Raw genomic sequence first — 19,738 nt, forward strand, 5'->3', positions numbered from 1 at the left:
TCTTCTATAAGCCAAGCACCACAGGTATGGCAAAATAAGTACTGAATTTTCCCAAGACATTTCTATTTCTTTTAAATAAGGATAATTCATTAAACATAAACCTTCAATGGAGTGCAGTTTTTATATAGGCTGATAAGGCTTATTACTTCAATAAACTCAAAATAAGAAGAGATCCTTTGTCTTAACCCCTCCCTCAATTTCAAATTCTAAAATGTGGTCACTGTCACCAAAGGTCATATGCAGCAGAACAGTGACAATAGGTGCTGCGCTTAGAGGAGAGTCTGCGGAATTGAATAGACAGGTGTGGACGGACACATCTGGAACACGAAATAACAAGGCATTCAATCCAGTGCTAAGTGGGGAGGAGCAGACAAGGTACAAGAGGAATCTGGATAAGGAATTCCAGGGAAGGCTTTTTAATAGCAGAAAGGGCTCAAAATAGACTAGATAAAATGAGTAAGATGTGAGTAGGAGAGAGGGGAACCATGGCACATACTGTTGGGTGCCTACCAAACACCCCGCCGTGCCTTCCTGGCAGAGCTTAGGTTTGTTCAAATGTGACTGATCTCCATGAGTAAATTCTGATTGGTCTTAACCAATCATGCTGAGAAAAGACATTACATACATATACTAAAAGAACAGTTGAGAAGTATAAACAACAAAATGTTAACCATTGGTATTTCTCCGTGGTAAGATACAGGTCATTATTTTTCCTTCCTTCTCCTTATCTTTCTATGCATCCAGATTTTAAAATTGAGTATCTATTAACTGTAGGATTATTTCCTTACAAAGCCAAGTACATCAATGATACAAGTATTTTTAGCATGTCTAACATAATCTTCTTTGATGTATACATAAAAGCCAACAGGGGCAAATGATGAACAAATTCTGAATTAAAATTCTACTACAGAATACATCATGGCTTGACTAAGAGTGGACAATACATGAAAGAAATGACTTTGCCTATTTCCTTCCTGGAAAATTCAATCATGCTCGTAGAATATTAAAGACATTTTCACTTACTTGTAGTCAGTACTACTTTTAGTCAAAGAACAAATAATTAGCTTTGATTAAAATAGGTAAATGCGCCAGCAAATTGTGGTTTCATTAGCCTCTCTACACTTTCTGAATTCCACGTCAAACACTGTTAACAATGAACTGTTGATTCTCCTGCTTGATTTCCCCTAGTTGCTTATGCAATACTAATTTAAACCCCAATTCTGAGTATATCACATGTTTTATTGCCTCTACTTCTAAGATGCTAAGCACTGTAAGACAAAGTTTCAGAGCCTGTTGGTTCCACTATAAGTTCTTTGGGAGGCTTCTTCTGCACTCCAGGTGGTCCTAGTGGGGATAAGTCCAGGACCCGGGATGGACCATACCAACCGGAAGAGGAGAGTGATTGGTTCAAGGACAGGCACATGGGACTGGTCTGGCCAACTAAAGTCCTCCGAGGATTTTGCTGCTAAAAGCAAAAAGGGAGATTTTACATGTTCATCTCGGATCTCAAGATGCAAAGACTTACGTGGGGTTTTTGAAGGTTATTTTATCTACTATATGGAGACAGGTTATTTACCACAGGAAAGAACAAAATCAAAACATAGAGACAACTGAAGCTGAGAAATGGAAAGCATGAGAAAACTCTCACAACTGTGAAACCCCAAGATCCAGGACCATCTGAAGCCAACTCCATCTCTAGACTTCCTAGATCTACCTGAAACAATAAACTCTCTATTATACCTCAGCTGGGGTTCTGTCTCTTACACCCTGTGGACTCCTGGCAGGTAATAGACATATTTCAAACATCATCTTCTCTCTCCAAACCAGAAACTACCTACTAGCAGTCCGCAAACGCCTGCTTTAAGATGAACTTCTTTACCCCAAAGCCACTCTCACAACCCTCAGTAGAGAGGACTCTTAAAAAAAAAAAAAAAATTAAATGCAAGGCCTTTTGTCATGATCTGGCTGTAGGCACCTTTCTCCAGCATGTCAATGTTGATCCTTCATTTCTTGTGAAAAACCTCCCCTCCCACAGCTCCCAGAGCACGGTTCTGCCCTAGTTATCCTGCTGCTCTGGCACTTGGTCTTCTTCCCATACCCTGATTCAAGTGTTTCCCAATGAGTTGTCTTTGGCCCCCTTCCCTTTCCTTCTGCCCTCTCTCCTTTGGCAAGCTCTTTCTACCTAATGTTTCCAGTAATCCCCTCAAAATAAAAGCCTCTAAAACCTATACCCATGAAACTCCATTCTAGAATCCCCACCCATCCATCTCAAGTCTTGACTCCACATCTGTATTTTCAGATGCCCCTATGCCTCTCTCGGGCTTCCCTGGTGGCTCAGAGGGTAAAGCGTCCGCTTGCAATGCGGGAGACCTGGGTTCGATCCCTGGGTCAGGAAGATCCCCTGGAGAAGGAAATGGCAACCCACTCCAGTACTCTTGCCTGGAAAATCCCATGGACAGAGAAGCCTGGTAGGTTACAGTCCATGGGGTCGCAAAGAGTCGGACATGACTGAACGACTTCACATGCCTCTCTCACCTAAAAATCAAGCTGTATATTCAGAATTGCATGTACTATCTTCTCTTCTGGACCAATTTCTCTTACTGAATGGTCTTTAATTTTGTCAAAACACCACCAAACTCCTGGTAATCTACAAGTGAAGTGCTGGACTGGACTTCCCTGGTGGTCCAGTGGTTAAGACTCCATGCTCCCAATGCAGGGGGCCAGGTTCGATCCTTAGTTGGGGAAATACATCCCACAAGCCTCAACTAAGAGTTCGACTGCTGCAACTAAAGATCTTGCATGCTGCAACTACAAAAATAAATAAATAAAGTAAAAGTGAAGTGTTATTGACGACACCCCCTGCCATCCCAGTTGAGATGTCCTCTTGAGTCTATTCTTAAAACACCTTAGGCCAAATTCCCTCTTCCCTCTTACTATCTTTCATCTACCTGAGTTCAGAGTCTCACAATTCTCACCTGGACTTCTACCATTATCATCTTCATCTGTTTCCCTGCACTCACTCAGTCCCAAGCATCCTACTCTGTGCTATGAGATTACATTGATATGATGGAAAGTCACGTCTGACCAAGTCATTTCCTAGCTCAAAATTCCATAGCCACATAATACCCGACCCTCCGCCATGAGTCTGCCAAGAAATGTCCCTAGCCTGGCCTTTGACTCCTTTCAAGGTTTCCTTCCCAGAATTTCCCTTCAGAAATCCTTTCTAAAATCAAACCAAACACAGCACTCCTCCTTCCTGTCCCAGTCTATTTCCATATCTTTGCTCATCCTCCTTTTCCCACATCTCATGAATAACTCCTGCCACCCCTTGAGGCTCTCTCTAGAAATGCCAACTCTTTGATGAGGCCTTCCTTAATCTTTTTTGCTAGAAGTTATTTCCCTTCCTTTCTCCTTTGAACTCCCGTAACTCTACTACACCATTCATCTCTCTTGAAGGCAAGAACCCCAGCTGACTCCGACAATGCACACAGTGCTTTACCTCATACAAGTTTGATGAATCAATGAATTGTCTAATAAAGTCTTTCCTTGTCCTTTTCACATCTACACTGTCAGATGTGGGGTTGAAATCAGACCCATTACTAACATGCTATGTGACCTTGGGAAATCAACCTTAGGAAAAACTCAGCTTCCTCATCACCAAAATGGGAATACATATAGGCCACAGAGTTTTATGAGTTCAAACAAAACAATCCTTGCTCTAGGAGGACCTGTCTGGTACACAGAAGGTCCAGTTAGTACAGGGTCCCTCCCATTTCTCTTCTCACCCTTATAACCGAATCTGAGAGGTCCCCACATTACACACAGGGAATGGTATGAGTCAGAGAGCACCCATACGCTTCTGTGAGATGACTACATAGTTTCCAACAGCAAATGTAGGGATCTTTGCTACCAACTCATCCTACTAGGAGAAGGCAATGGCAACCCACTCCAGTACTCTTGCCTGGAAAATTCCATGGACAGAGGAGCCTGGTAGGCTGCAGTCCATGGGGTCGCGAAGAATCGGACACGACTGAGTGACTTCACTTTCACTTTTCACTTTCATGCACTGGAGAAGGAAATGGGAACCCACTCCAGTGTTCTCGCCTGGAAAATCCCAGGGATGGCTGGTGGGCTGCCATCTATGGGGTCGCACAGAGTTGGACACGACTAAAGTGACTTAGCAGCAGCAGCAGCATCCTACCAAGGCACTATAAAGTGGAACAAGAGAATCCCAAGAAAATATTTTTAACTGTCAAATATCACAGTTAAATTTATCAAAAATCACAGGGGGAAATTATTGCAGTTGAAAAAGCTTATCTGAGAAGCCTTCATCAAGGGAGTATACGTTAAGTAAGTCAAATGTTAGTTTGGAAGCAAAGGAAATTCCTTGTAAATACTGGAAGAGAACAAAGTCTGCTACTTTCTAGAGCTCTAGACAACCCAGTAAGACTATTTGAGACTACTTCTGTATCTCAGATGCGAAAGGTGACAGGCATAGTGGACATGGCATTGAACTAGGTAGGTCTAATTCTGGCTCAGATGCATACTAACTGTAATACTTGGAACATGTCATTCATCTACTGTTGAGCCTTGATAGTCTCATCTATAAAATGGTATGGATAGACCAGAAAACCTCATTCTAGGAAGATCTCTTTGTTACTAAGTTTTCTGTTCAATGACCTTACTAAGGGATATGTTAGGCAGCCAAACATCTTTGACAGTTAGCTTGGGACATACTTAGCATTGTAGATGAGAGTAAACAGGTGTACTCTTAAGCTTCCTTCCAATCCTATGCCTCTTGAGACAGTATCACAGCTTAGAAATTAAGACGAAATACTTGTATCAGATTGACATGAATTCAGATCCTGGCTCTGCTATTTACTATATGACCTAGTGAGTTTTTCACCTCTCTAAAGCCTCCTTGTCCACATCTATAAATTAGCATGATGATATATAAGAATCTTGTGAGCATTAAACCAGATTATATGCTCTAAGTTTTTTAGTACATAATAAACTCTCAATAAATGTTGGCTGCCATTATTATTGCTATTGAACCCTAAAATGACTTCCTTTTGCCAGGCTTGACCAATTTTAATTATATGCAGTAACTCAAATAGAGACCATAAAACATAGTCTTAGAAAATCAAAATGGATCAGCAAGACACAGCAACCAGGTGCAACTTGTGGTTCTAAATGTATCTTGAACCAGAATTCTACTTTTTTTTTTTTGCCAAAGAATATTACTGGATTAGCTATCAAATCTGAATAAGAATTACAGACCAAATAATACATAGGAATCTAGTTTTCTGTTTGACAACAGCACTGCAGTTATTTAAACAAATATCCTTGTGTTTTTGGGATAAACAATGCACTATTTAGAAGTAAAGGAGAATTCAATAATTGCAACTTACTTTCAAATGGTTCTAAAAAAATGTACACACATTTTATATTGTCTGCATGTACGTGTGTGTGAGTACAACTATCGGCTAAATTAAAGTATTTATAACTTTTAATTTTAACCCACTCTTTATTTTCCTGTTCAAATTACTTACTAGTTCTCTTCTGTAAAGTAATATCTCTACTAGGAATTAATTGTCCTACAGACTCATCTGCCCAAAAAACAAGTACTCAGAGACCTAATTTTCACTTTAGCATTGTAAAGAGTTCCAAAGTCAAAGTACATTTTGAAACAGAACTAGCCTAGTCTTATAGTATGTATTAAACAATAACTGTACAAGTGCCAAAGCTGGCAACAGTTTCCACTGCTATTGCAACATCTAAGCTCAAAGTAACATTCATGGATTTCTCAGTGGGAGCCTATGGAAAAGCAGTTGGATACTCCTTCTGCTGTTTCTAATTAAATCAATTTCACAACTCCACATTTCAGCCATTCTCTAAATGGCTACCAATGCCCTGACAGGTCTCAAGGACAGCCAAAATACTATGGCAGCAACGTGTAGTACGGGGGCTTCCCTGGTGGCTCAATAGTAAAGAATCCATCTGCTAATGCAGGAGACCCAAAAGACCCAGGTTCGATCCCTGGGTTGGGAAGATCCCCTGGAGTAGGAAATGGCAACCAGCTTCAGTATTCTTGCCTGAAAAATTACATGGACAGAGGAGCCAGGTGGGCTACAGTCTATGGGGTCACAAAGAGTCAGATATGATGAAGTGACTGAGCACACAGCATCACATCAGATACCAACTTTGTGGATGCTAGATTAATATCTTCCAAAAATTCTGCCTTTCCTTTCACATCACTAACAGAAATCTATATGGGCCTATTCCAACTCCCATCTCCAAGCTAAACAACCTCTCCCCCAAATACTTCAAGAAAGACAGCAATGTTTAATAGGATTAGTGAAATTTACATTACTCATGTCAGTGTAGCACTTCATGGTCCCAAAGCACTTTTACATAAATAATTCCCTCTTCCCTTTACAATACTACTGTGAAGAGTCCCATTTTAAAGAGTAGGAAATTGAGATATGAAACTCAATAGGCTGTCTCAAGACTACACATTTTATGTATTGAATTTAGGGTCAGATCCTATGTTTCTGGATTCCCAGAGAAAGAGAGGGGGAAAAAAATCAGTGAATGGCATCTAGTCATTCAGGGGAAAAAAAATCCTAGTCGCCTCCCTATTGCTTACCCTCATACCCAATTCAGCTCCTTCAGGATAAAGCCTAAACTCCTTAGCTTAAAAAGTCCCTTGGTGATCTGGCCTCATCTCCTCACATTTCTCTACCTTTCAGTATTTCACATTTCTCTATTTCAGTTGCAATAACTATCAACTTGTGTCCTAACACTTCTGAAATGTCTACCTCCGTGCCTTTGCACATGCTATAAGGTTCTTCCTGGAGCACCTTTACTACCCATCCTCACCTAGCTAATTCTCATGTGTCATTCAAGACTCAGCTGAAGCTATATTGGAAAGCCTTTCTCAAATCCTCCAGTTTCAGTAAACAGGTTACTTCAGGCTTCCGCTGACCCTGCACACACTTGGACAATCTTCACCACGTCACACCAAGTGTTAGCTCCACCTCTTCCTCTGGACCCTTGTTGTCCAAATGAACTTTCTGCAGTGATGGAAACTGTCTACATCTGCACTGACCATCACAAGAGTCACTAGCCACAGGTGGTTACTGAGCACTTGAAGGATGGCTAGCTATACTAAAAAACTGAGCATTTATTTTAGTTTTAATTATTGTAAGTCTAGATTTAAATAACCATCTGTGGCTAGTGGCTATGGTACTGGACAGCACAGCTCTAGACAGACGGTCAACTCCAAGGACAAAGACCACACCTAACTTGTCTTGGTGTCCCTGACACCCATCATAGGACCCAGCGCAGAGCAGGATTTAATGTTTGTTGAAAGAACAAGTGAATGCGTAAACATCTATAAACACTTCTTAAGTTGGGAACTGATTCCACCCAATACTCCCAGCATTCTGGATTATCATATAAAATTCAGCCAAACCAGTCACATCATGTAAAGCACACCTCATTAACTATTGTGGTAAAAAAAGCCCCCAGTAAAGCACTCATTTCTGTTCCGGATACTTCAGCTTCACAATCACTCTTAAATGACTTCCAGATGACTTTTGGACAAAGGGTGATGCTGTTTCTGAAATATTACAATACTCCTGGCAGCATCATTTTGGAATGTCAAACTCAGCTACAGTATTTTGTAAAGAAAAAACATGGGCTTTTAACCCTGATTCTATTAACATGGAAAAGAAATTCCCTCAAATGCCTGTAAGTATTCCCAGCATATGAGAGACTATTCTGAAGGACTCTTTAAAATTAACCATCAGCGCTCCTGATCAAATTCATTTCTGAAATCCCATACAGTATTTGGAGGAGCTGTACGGACTTCATAGGATGGGCTTCCTTGCTGCCATAAGCAGAATGTGAAGCGAACAAAACCTCGCTACAAAGGACTAGCAGTCAAATCCAATTTGGTCCCAATTAAAACTCTCAGTTGACAGAATTCGTGAGCTTGATATATGCTTGGTCATTTGAGATTTTTACGAAATCCAAGATGCGAACTTCACAAAGCAGAGATTAGCCAGGGCGGACTCCATATCCAGGCGCTCACCGCCAGTCCCTCCAAGGGGACTGGCTGACCGTCAAAGGCATTGACAACGTGGTGTGCACACACGGGTCACCAGAACAAGGAGGGCGTCTCCATTTCTTGCCCAGTGCGTCTCATATCTCTGGGGTGATCCAACAGCTGAACCCGTGCTCATGAATGGCCTTTCACTGTGTGATTACTTCTGTAAAGGGAAACTAATCCTAAAGGCTGAAACTATATGTGAAATGAAAAGAAATAGGTGAGGCATCCTTGAGCTTGGCTGGGAGGATGGGAACTGGGGGGCTTCAAATACACAGCTCACTGCTTTTTCATTCAATGTAAATGTCTAATTAAAAATGAAGAGCTATTTCTTACAAGAGAATTAATTTCACTCAAGGAAAAAAAAACAAACAGGCAAAAATAAAGTAAAACATATATTGAAACCTTGTAACCCATGACAGCAATTGGTATACACGCTGCTGTTCCCCACACCCCCCACCTTAAGCACTTTTAAAATGATGAAATAAATACCAGCCAGCATTTACATAATACTCACTCAGCTTCATGCACTGCCCTAACATCTATTTTAATTCGTTCTGTCTTATCTGCACCTTACAGACAAAGAAACTGAACCGAGGGAGGTTAAATAACCTGACCCAGTTCACAAGCTTGGAAGTGGCAAAGAATCTCTGTCCAACTTTTGCTGTGGGAACATTACATTCAATTAAGCAGTGTGGGAAGAAAAACTCCTTAACTTCACTAAATCCTTAACTGCTGTTTCAACAGTGTCAGAAACGGGGAGCACAACCTGCTTCTCTTATTTTCGGTTCCTATTCCCCACGTGCAGGGAGGGGCCGACCTAAGATAGGAGAGACAGTCACTGACTTGGATCTAAAACCCAACAGCTGGCTGTAGGGCACAATCTGTAATATGAATTTAGATTCCTTCAGGGCTATAGCTCTTTGATGTTCTTACCATCAAACTGTCACCTTCTTGCCTCTACATATTACATAACCCATTAGCTTAGCTGTTTTTAAAGCCCTCCATTTAACTCAAGTCAACTATGACTTTATTTTATTTTTCATCTGAATTCTTAAAAGCTATTGATCATTGTCAATTCCTGTAAAATCTAAAAGTGCTTATTTTGATGAGGAACTTTAAATAAGTGTGGAGAGAAAAACAAAATGGAGGTTACAGGTAGAAAGAACTTCTCCCCCACGTAAGCTGTTAAATTGGAAATGCGAGATGACACTGCCAAGTTCAGAAACAGGCTTAACGTTAAAGGTGTTCTCCGAGACCCAAAGGATGTTCCGTATCTTCGCCCCACTCCCAAAGACCACCTGCCCATGTCCAAGGAGACAAGCTTTCTGCTGGCTCACGTTGAGGTCATCTGCTGCATCATGACCCTGAAATGCTGTGGATTATTCTTTACAGTCCTATTGTCCACACAGCAACTCCTGCGGCAATCATGGTAATTACACAGCAGCCTTGTTATCTTGGGATAGCACTGTAATTAACCTGTGTCATTGCCTCATTCTTGGTCATAACAATTGCAGCAAAAAAGTCCCATGGAAGTAGCATTTTTCATCCTGGCTTTCAAAAATAACTTCAGCGATCACACTTCTTAAAAACTCAAGTCTGTTTCCCCCAAAACACAAGATTTCCACTATACTGAGGCCACTGAACCCAGTTCTCTGAGTGTCCCCTGAGAAACAGCAGACAATCTCTGTTGTGAGAATTTCCAAAGAGAAAAGGAGAAATACTCAAATAAACAAAGAACAGTTCTCAAAAAGAATACTTACAACTCCTCTAGAAAAGGGAAGTTCTTAAATGCATCTTCTGGTAACTGAGTAATGTTATTCATGCTGATATCCCTGGAAAACATAAAGTTAAGAAGATTGTTAACTATGAGATATTAGACTCAAAGCACTTAAATCAACAGAAAAATAATAAGGTGATAAAATTTTGTAAAGAAGCAAGAAAAATGAGCATAGAAGACAAACATAGAAATAGTCATAATTTAGCTTCAGAATGCAATGTTAAGAAAACAGAAAAGTTCAATGTTTTATTAAAAATTATACCCCATCATTTATGCTATATCCAGATCCTGAGTTTTTGCCCTTTAAGTATTCTTGGAAAAAAATGTCTTCAACTACCTACAATGAGTGAGCTGGTGTGGCCTTTCAGGGCTCTGGTATTCAACTGTGTACCTGACAAAAATAAACAAACGAATACCCAGAACTTGATAAGAGACCCACAGGTACGGGTGGCTTCTTAAGCCACTGTCAGGGATGATAAAACAGGTCCTAACTGTACCCCAGTCATATTTTCTACAAAACCTATAAAAGTCCTCCAGGTAATAGTTGTAAGTAGATTTCATTTTTAGCCTATGAATAGACGCAGGCTGCAAACAAGTGCGTACATGACAGGTATGTGGTCCACTTCCAGTTTTTCCTTAAAGAGACAGCAGCAAGGAGGGTACCCACTCGACAATATAACTCAACAATTAACTAGTTCAAGCAGCTGAGAAAAACATTTCATTAACCATTTTCTTCTTCTCTGACAGCTGCCTTTTGGACTGGCTTTCTCCTTCCACACTCTGCTTAATCTGGACAGCGCGATACACAGGTGAAGGCAGCCTCACCAGGGACAATCCCTGCAGGTTCTGGGTTGCCCGCCTCACCCAGGCGCCCCTGCCTCTTTTGTTGTTGTTGCTGCTGCTTTGTTGCTAAGTCATGTCTGACTCTTTTGCAACCCCATGGACTGTAGCTTGCCAGGCTCCTCTGTCCATGGGATTCTCCAGGCAAAAATACTGGAGTGGCTTGCCATTTCCTCCTCCAGGGGATCTTCCTGACCCAGGGATCGATACTGCATCTCCTGCATTGGTAGGTGGATTCTTCACCACTGAGCCACCAAGGAAGCCTGCCCCTGCCTTTTTATCTGCTGTTAAATTCTGTGGTTCAGCCCACAGGTCTCTCCTTTCTATAAAGCACCATAAAAATTCACACATGTGACTTTCCTATGACTGGATCAGACAAACGGGTCTAAGAAGGTGGAAGAGAAATCAAGCACACAAAAACCAGCTGACAATAATACCACTTTCTTTTCCTTACTCTGATCAGGTAAAATTTTCCTTTAAAGGACACTGAGTATCAACGTAGGTCAGTCCCTTCTCCCCACCTTTCCTCTCACCAACAGTTAAAAGTGGAATTTGCTTTCCTTCTTACTAGCCTTTCTCAAGGCATGTTTGGGAAACGTCTTGGCTTGGTAATAATAATAATGCAGTAGCAGAAACAGCAGTAGCAGCTGACATGTTGAGAATACCAATCAGGGGATAAGACTGCATGTTAATCTCCTTCTATGAAGGGGGAAACTGAGGCTTCCTGGGGCAAAATAACCTCCCTGAGGCCACCAGCAAGTGGTATTACAGGACACGTGAGCTCCAGAGTCCAAGATCTTAACTCCAAACTTCGAGTCTTCTAAAACATCATTTGGATCCCGCTACTTCACTCCAGTGGTAGTCAGGACATAAAGCAAATCCTGAATCCAACCAAGGTTAAAAAGAGGGGGGGACACTGCCCCCAAGACCTTGGCAAGATAATCAGAGGATCTCAAGAAGAGTGCTGCTGCTTGAAAATAATAATAATAAAACTATAAATAGCTTTAGCTATTGAAGAAACAAAATTCTGAAAATTCTCTGGAGATGAATCCTCTGACCAAAGGGATTCACATGCATTCCAAAGTTGTCTATCATTAAAAACAACTCAAATTCTACTAAAGATAATTTATAAAAAAACAAAATTAATACACTTTTCTAGGAATTTGTATTTTTAAATACAGGCCCTGATACTAATTCAGTTAACTCTTATTATCCCTGGGGAAGGGGAGGGGGGAACCTCTCATTTCTCATAAACACTGGAGCAACATACTAGAGAAACAGCTCCCCAACAGTGGTCAGAAGGAATACTGTTTAATCCTGGGCCTTGGTTTGCTTACCTGTAAAATGGTGGGGGCGGGGAGCTACACTGATGTACTAGGGTGCTTCCTAGCCTGACATATACTTCCGTGATTCACTTTTTTTGGTAGTTTTCATGGAGGGGCTCACCCACTCTGATGAAAATACATGAGGTTCACCTGCTGGAAAAGGCAGCTTTCTGAAAACTGACCATAAAGCAACATTTAAAGACTCCTGGTTTGTCATTAGAAAACAACTGAACCACTTCCACTGGAAACACATTTCAGTTCAGTCAGTTCAGTCGCTCAGTCATGTTCGACTCTGCGACCCCATGGACTGCAGCACGCCAGGCCTCCCTGTCCATCACCAACTCCCGGAGTTTACTCAAACTCATGTCCATTGAGTCGGTGGTGCCACCCAACCATCTCATCCTCTGTCACATTTACCTTTAACCAATTTACCTTTAACCAAAACACATTTTCCTTTAACCAATAAAATTATTCTTAAGAATACAACAAAAAACTTTTAATCACACGGAAAAGCAAAATAATAAGTAAGCAGTGATTCTGTAAAATATCACACAATTTGGGTGTTCTTTAGTCATTCCAATAAAAAGGAAAAGGAGGACAACCATAATTTATTACTTTACGAAAGGAGGTACTCCACACCATTTCCTCTAAATTTGCATATGCATGGGCTCAGTCGTGTCTGACTCTGTGACACATGGATTGCAGTCCACCAGGCTCCTCTGTCCGTGGGATTGCCTAGGCAAGAATACTGGAGCAGGTTGCCATTTCCTCCTCCAGAGGATCTTCCCGAACAAGGGATCAAACCCATGTCTCCTGCATTGGCAGGTGGATTCTCTTACCACTGAGCCACCTGGGAAGCCCTCCCTCTAAGTTTGGGACACATGAATTCAGGTGAGCATCACAGCAACAGAAATACTGACTAATTGCCTCAGCAGAAAAAGACACATAATTATAAAAGAATTTACACCACACTCTTCCCTGAATTCCAATTTTGTAAAATGCATACACCTATATAACTCTCTCATTTTTTCCCCCCTCAGAGTAACAAGACATAACAGGTAGTTTTGCTGTGAGCTATAAATGCAATTAGTGGGACTCCATATTTACAAACTAATATGTGTTAAACACACTTGGTGAGGTTTTTTTTTTTTTCTCCCAAAGCTTCAGAGTCAGAAGAAACACTTGTTTCCAAACTGACCTGAATTTCACATACTGTCTTTTCAGGTGTTTTCCTTCATATTTTCTGGGCCTCACTTACAAAGCATTTGCAAGTAAGGAGGAGAAAAAGAAAAGAAAGGGAGGGGGGACCTGCAAGATGTAATCTCCAGAGAAGCTCTGGAAACATGTGGTTACAGAGTATAAGGTGGGTGGGTACTCATTTAAAATAATGAGGGCTAATGGTGATAAACAACCTACAGACAGCCCCAAGAGTAGATTCCAGACCTGACATCACCAACACCAGCAAGAGAGCTCGAGGCTTCGGATGCTGGGGCTGATGACTTAACTGTAACAATTTACAAATGGAAGCCCTAAACCAATAATTACAAATATATTGGGCTCATGGGCCTATAAAGTACATAAGTAAAAGAAAATGGTACAGAAAATTTTTAGCTAGAAGATAACACCCCTAGGTCAGTGCTTTGACATTCATGATGAGCAACACAATCTTGCCAGGAACATGGTAGTTAAACCGGGAGATTTGCAATCCTGGGTTCCTATGAAGAAAATAAGTATAAGATAGAAAACAAAATAATCTTATGAGGTCAGAGACCACCAACTCAAAAGCCTCCAAAGAGTGATTTCAAGAGAACGGGTGGCCTTACTTGGAGCCAATCTGGCATAAATGGAAGGAGGCCTCGAAGATTAAGGCTTTCCTATGGATTCACCAGCATTAGCTGTGTGATCTTGGGCAAGCTGGTCATCTTTTCTGAGCCCTGGCTTCTTCATTTAGATAAAGGAGGCAGTGGTAACTAAATCCTATAGCATCCTGTGAAGACCAGAAAATGTCAAGTCACGTTGCTGTTGTTTAGTCAATAAGTCGTGTCCGACCCCATGGACTGTAGCCCATGAGGCTCCTCTGTCTATGGGATTTCCCAGGCAAGAAAACTGCAGTGGGTAGCCATATCCTACTCCAGGGTATCTTCCTGACCCAGGGATCGAACCTGCATCTCCTGGATTGGCAGGTGGATTCTTTACCAATGAGCCACCAGGGAAGCCCTGTGTCACGTCACGTATAAAAAGCTAAATAAGTAACAGGTGCTATGTCATCATTGTCCATGTTTTACTGCTCCTGGAAGCTGTGTGAATCCACTGGACCAAGAGCCAGCAGGCCAAGCACCTCACTGCCTTTGGTGGCCTTCTTTCCCAGAAAAGAAACCACTTTTACACAAGGGAAATACTAAATGGTGCAGAAGGTCTAGAACCTGGAGTTGTTGCTAACTACCGAACTGGATTCTAAGCTCCAGAATTCCAGCAGTCAAAGATGTTGAGATAGAAGAGCTCTTGGGGATCAAAGAACTTTGTTTTAAAAAAAGTAAAAGGTTGAGGCCTGATTGTTGATAGAGAAGGAAGGGAGACAGGGAGAGAAGAAGGTAGGAAATTATATTCTCATAGGGAAATTGTTAGAAATACAGGAAAGATAAGAGCCATTTTCAAATGGCTTTGTGCCAGGAGGACTTTGCACCATAAGTGATGAAGCAGGGGACAGAACCCAGAACTTTTACTTAATGGGGGAAATGCCTGAATCGATGTTCTCTATACATACTGGTTCCATAACAGATTTCTTTATAATTTAGGCCTCTCAAGGTATACCAACTGGAACAGGGCACATGCGTATCACACCCAATGTAATACTCCCCAATTTTTACAACAGAGATCAAAAATGCAAAAGTACATCACCCCACTAGGAAAATAAAGGTGAAACCTCAACACCAGCAGTCATCGACTTCAAAATTAACACTGAAAGGGTGCAATTGTTTAATTGAAACTGCTAAATCTCCCCAGTTGTTAAACTATCTTTTTTCCGCTCATAAAATTCACTAATGCTAAAGTATCTACTGAGTAGAGAGGAACATCATGTTTCAACAAGGTCCCTTTTAAAATCCCTGTAAAATGCTCCCAAAGCGAGCCCAACCTGTTTGCTGATGGCCGAGAGTGTACCACCGCGGACTTCACCACTGCATGCTTGCTGGTCTGGGCCTTTTGCCACGGGATTTGTTTAATTTTAAATATACTGTGATTGACCCAATGTTATCTAACTTTGAATAAACCCTCCTACTTGTGTTAGATAAAACTGCACTTTTGCTGCCACGGTGTTAGTAATAACGCAAATATTACTCGGCCACATGAGAAGTTGATAAATTATGTTTAATAAATTACAAACAGCTTATAGAAAACACATCATTCTCTAATACGTTCTCCAGAAAATGGTGGTGATGTCCTGAAATTCAGCAGACACATGCTGATAAAGAACTAATAGTATTCCAATGACTTTTCAAGGGTCTTATCATCCACCAAAACTTTTCAGGCCCACAGATGTCTACTGTTTGAACAAAAACAAAAAACTAAAACTAAACTTGAAAAACGTCCCTGGTGGGACACACTGGAAGGGAAGGTCTCTCTCACAGAGAAGTAATGTAGACACACACACCACCAAAGTTCTAGACAAGGCGTAAGAAGAGTTTAATTTCCTTTTTCCCTCAATATTTGTTTATCTATTCGGCTGTGCCAGGTCTTAGTTGCAGCATGTGGTTCCCTGACTAGGGATTGAACCCAGGTCCCACGCATTGGGAGCTCAGTCATAGCCACTGGACCACCAGGGAAGTCCCAAGTTTAATTTCTTTTCTGACAGGATTCTGAACCTTTGGGGAAGTGATCTCTTTCACTCACCACTTTTATAACAACAAAGCCACCTACATTCACTGTTTTTAAAGCACTGAAATACAGAGAAAACCATCAGCAATATTAATACCCATGAATAACCCCTGTCCTATTTTATGGGAGACATTACAGGTTCTTTTTCTATGGATGGTATATATTTTCACCAATAGGAAATGCTATCATTCTAAACACATGTATCTCCTGACATGATTGTTCACTTGCAAAATGGAAAAAAAAAATTCTCTGAAAATATCTTTTAAAGAAAGCGTATTTAATATATAGCTCGATGCTATTTTTGGCAGGCCATACATCATGGGAGGGATCGCCTTTGCACCTGGAAACCACTGTGCCAAAAAGAAAAGAGAGAAGTCTCTTTTCCAGAGACAAGGAGATACACTGTCACCTATTTAACAAATATGTACAAAGCACCCAAATAAGTGCAAGGCACTGCGCTAGGATGGTGAAGTTTTTATATCAAAAGATAGGTTCACAGTTCTCTTACTTTCTTTTAATTAAAATTCATCAGTCTGCTCTATTCTTACCTGGCTATTACTGCTGAAGACATTGTTGCAACGTGCAATTAAATGTAACCTTTCTAAAATGCATTCTTGCATTTTGGAAGCAATAAGAACAGCTACATACGTGTAAAGATGCTGCTCTCTAATTACACTGCAGAAATGGGGCCAAAATGGGATGGGAGCCATTTTAGTCAGAGTTTGCTCTGAGATATTTTTTGACCTTATGTGTTTTCTCACTGCTAGCTGGCATGATGGACACCCTTCTGATGCCATGTAAAATGTTTCCACTCCCATTTTAGGCAGCAGGATAAATTGGCTCCATACTATCTGGCATCTTCCCTGGTGCTTCAAGCACAAAGGCTCAGTGCTTCCCAGCAGAAAGAATCCAAAATATGATTTCTTGAGCCTTGCGATCCTTAAGAGGTGAGCTGCTACAATAACCACGTGAAAGTGTCAGTTGCTCAGATGTGTCTGACTCTTTGTGACCGCCATGGACTATAGCCCATAGCTGCTCTGTCCATGAAATTCTCCAGGCAAGCATACTGGAGTGCGTTGTCATTGTCTTCTCCAGGGGATCTTCCCAACCCAGGGATTGAACCCAGCTCTTCTCCATTACAAGCATATTCTTTACCGTCTGGGCCACCAGGGCAGCCCACAACAACCATACTGACACAAAAAAAGATGTTAATTATTTCCAAGAAGAGTTACCATCTTGTAAAGTCATTGTCTATATTAGGTACTTGAATATCCTAGTACACGGTCTTCAAATCTTAAAAAAAAATAATAAAAATACAGTAAAAAGTTTTGGCTATAGGAGATGTAGAGAAGAATGCTGAATTCATCTTATAATCATCTACTTTCATGGATGAAAACCCCTTTTAGCATTTTTAAAGACTTTCAAAGCTCTATTACCACTGTTAAGAAAATAAAAAAATACAGAACAAACTGGAAGACAACATTTGCAAAACACATTTGGGATAAAGGATTGTATTTATAACCTGGAAAGAACTCTCAAAAGTCAATTAAAAAATCTGATTTTTCAATGAGCAAAAGGTTTGAATAGACACTTCACCTATTACATGATGTCAAAAGATTACACAGATGGTGAAAAGCACATAAAAAGATGTTCAACATTAGTCATTAGCAAAATGCAAATTAAATCACAATGAGATAGCACTCAACTATTAGAATGGCTAAAATGCAAAATGATGGACAGGGAAGCCTGGCATGCTGCAGTCCACGAGGTTGCAAAGAGTCGGACATGACTGAGCAACTGAACTGAACTAAACTGAAAATGCAAAAAAATAAATTGACAGTAACAAGTGCTGGCAAGGATATAGACAAACTGGAACTCTCACACACTGTTAGTGGCACAACCACTCTGGAAAACAGTATGGCAGTTTCTTATAAAATCAAACATACACTTATGACCATGACCCAGCTATACAAGATATAAATGGATGGAACAGCAGAAAGGTTGACTACAAAGGGAAATGCAAGAACTTTTTTGGCCCAATGGAAATGGTCTATATCTTGATTTGCATGGTGTGGTTACATGGTTGTATACATTTACCAAAACTTTCAGAACTGTATACTAAAAAGTAAAAGTACATACTTTACTGTATGTAAATTAAACCTCAAGGCCTGTGTTGGCCTTCACAAATAAGTATATGTATATGATATTATCTCTTCACATTTCTCCCACAGGAAAAATAATTCATCCTGAGGCTAGAAGTCCTCTTTTCCAACCCTGCCCCAAAATCAAACAACATGATGCACAGCACTGGTTTGGCTTGAGAGTCAGGAAACCTACAGTATTTTTGTTTCTGATTTGCCTTTTTGGTGTTGTTTTGGTTGTTTTTCCAGCCTCTGCTATCTACCTGGAGGGCACTGGACCAAGCCTCTTCATTCTTTCCTTATTGAGCACCTGTTAGGATTGTGACTGACTATGTGCTGGGTCCTGGATAGATAAAGACAGGTAAGATTACCCTAAGGGTGCTCTGCAACAACAAAGCAACAAATAAATACCATAATCTGCATGGTACAGCAAGGGAAGATGATCAACCTAACTGGAGCCAGAGAGAGACTTCCAGACGCAGGGCTGTGGTACTGAGGTAGAAAGGGCAGATATTCCTTTATAGAGAGCTGTTATTTCAATCTGTGATCTCACACATTAGGTCAGCACTGTTTTTCAGCAGAGATGCAATTGGCTTTTGAGCAAGATGATTTTTCATTATTCAAGACAGTCTCGCTCACTATACAGGGCTTGGCACCCCTGGTCCTCCATTGCACTAATTGGTTGCAACTAAAAACATTCCCCAGATGCTTCCAAACTTCCCATAGGAAGCTGGCAGCTGGTAGATCCTTCAGAGAGGGATCTGAAATCTATTCAGCAGGTGACAAATGGCATTTAAAAAAAGAAATATAAGGAATAGTTGGGCTTCCCTGGTGGCTCAAACAGTAAAGAATCTGCCTGCAATGCAAGAGACCTGGGTTCTATCTCTGGGTCAGGAAGATCCCCTAGAGAAGAGAATGGCAACCCACTCTAGTATTCTTGTCTGGAGAATTCCATGGACAGAGGAGCCTGGTGGGAGTCCATGGGATCTCAAAGAGTCAAGACACGACTGAGCAACTAAGACTTTCAGTTTCTCAAGGAACAGTTAATCTCAAAGTTAAGCATGTCACACAGAAAAAGAATAAATACTATTTCATGACAATTATTTAGATTTCATATATATTTTGGGCCATGGTGTAAAACATAGTTGCCACTGGATTCATAAGGAAAAAAAATTGAAAGCCTCTGAATCAGATAACTTGTTTGTTTGGGTAGAGGGTGCCTTCCACACAGTTCAGTTCAGTTCAGTTGCTCAGTCGTGTCTGACTCTTTGCAACCCCATAGACTGCAGCAGGCCAGGCCTCCCTGTACATCACCAACTCCGGGAGTTTACTCAAACTCATGCCCATTGAGTTGGTGATGCCATCCAACCATCTCATCCTCTGCCATCCCCTTCTCCTCCCGCCTTCAATCTTTTCCAGCATCAGGGTCTTTTCAAATGAGTCAGCTCTTCGCATCAGGTGGCCAAAGTACTGGAGTTTCAGCGTCAATAGCCGTCCTTCCAATGAATATTCAGGACTGATTTCCTAGATATCTGGTTGGATCTCCTTGCAGTCCAAGGGACTCTCAAGAGTTTTCTCCAACACCACAGTTCAAAAGCATCAATTCTTTGGTGCTCAGCTTTCTTTATAGTCCAATTCTCACACCCATACATGACCACTGGGAAAA

The 19,738-nt window shown here is 41.0% G+C and overlaps 1 protein-coding gene across 5 annotated transcripts in view; it reads right to left on the reverse strand.

Annotated features, from left to right (window-relative positions):
- Positions 1-19,738, reverse strand: part of LGR4 (leucine rich repeat containing G protein-coupled receptor 4) — a 101,180-nt gene that overhangs the window by 36,450 nt on the left and 44,992 nt on the right. For 4 of the 5 annotated variants that reach the window (XM_081544060.1, XM_081544065.1, XM_081544062.1 and 1 more), the window contains one exon: positions 9,877-9,948. The exons of the other annotated variant lie outside the window; for it this stretch is intronic. In XM_081544060.1, coding sequence (XP_081400186.1) covers positions 9,877-9,948 — 72 coding nt within the window. The remainder of the gene's footprint in view (positions 1-9,876; positions 9,949-19,738) is intronic. 5 annotated transcript variants of the gene reach the window in all.

This window comes from Giraffa tippelskirchi, chromosome 11 (assembly GCF_054371585.1).
Source record: "Giraffa tippelskirchi isolate mGirTip1 chromosome 11, T2T-mGirTip1v1.2.pri, whole genome shotgun sequence".
NCBI lineage: Eukaryota > Metazoa > Chordata > Mammalia > Artiodactyla > Giraffidae > Giraffa > Giraffa tippelskirchi.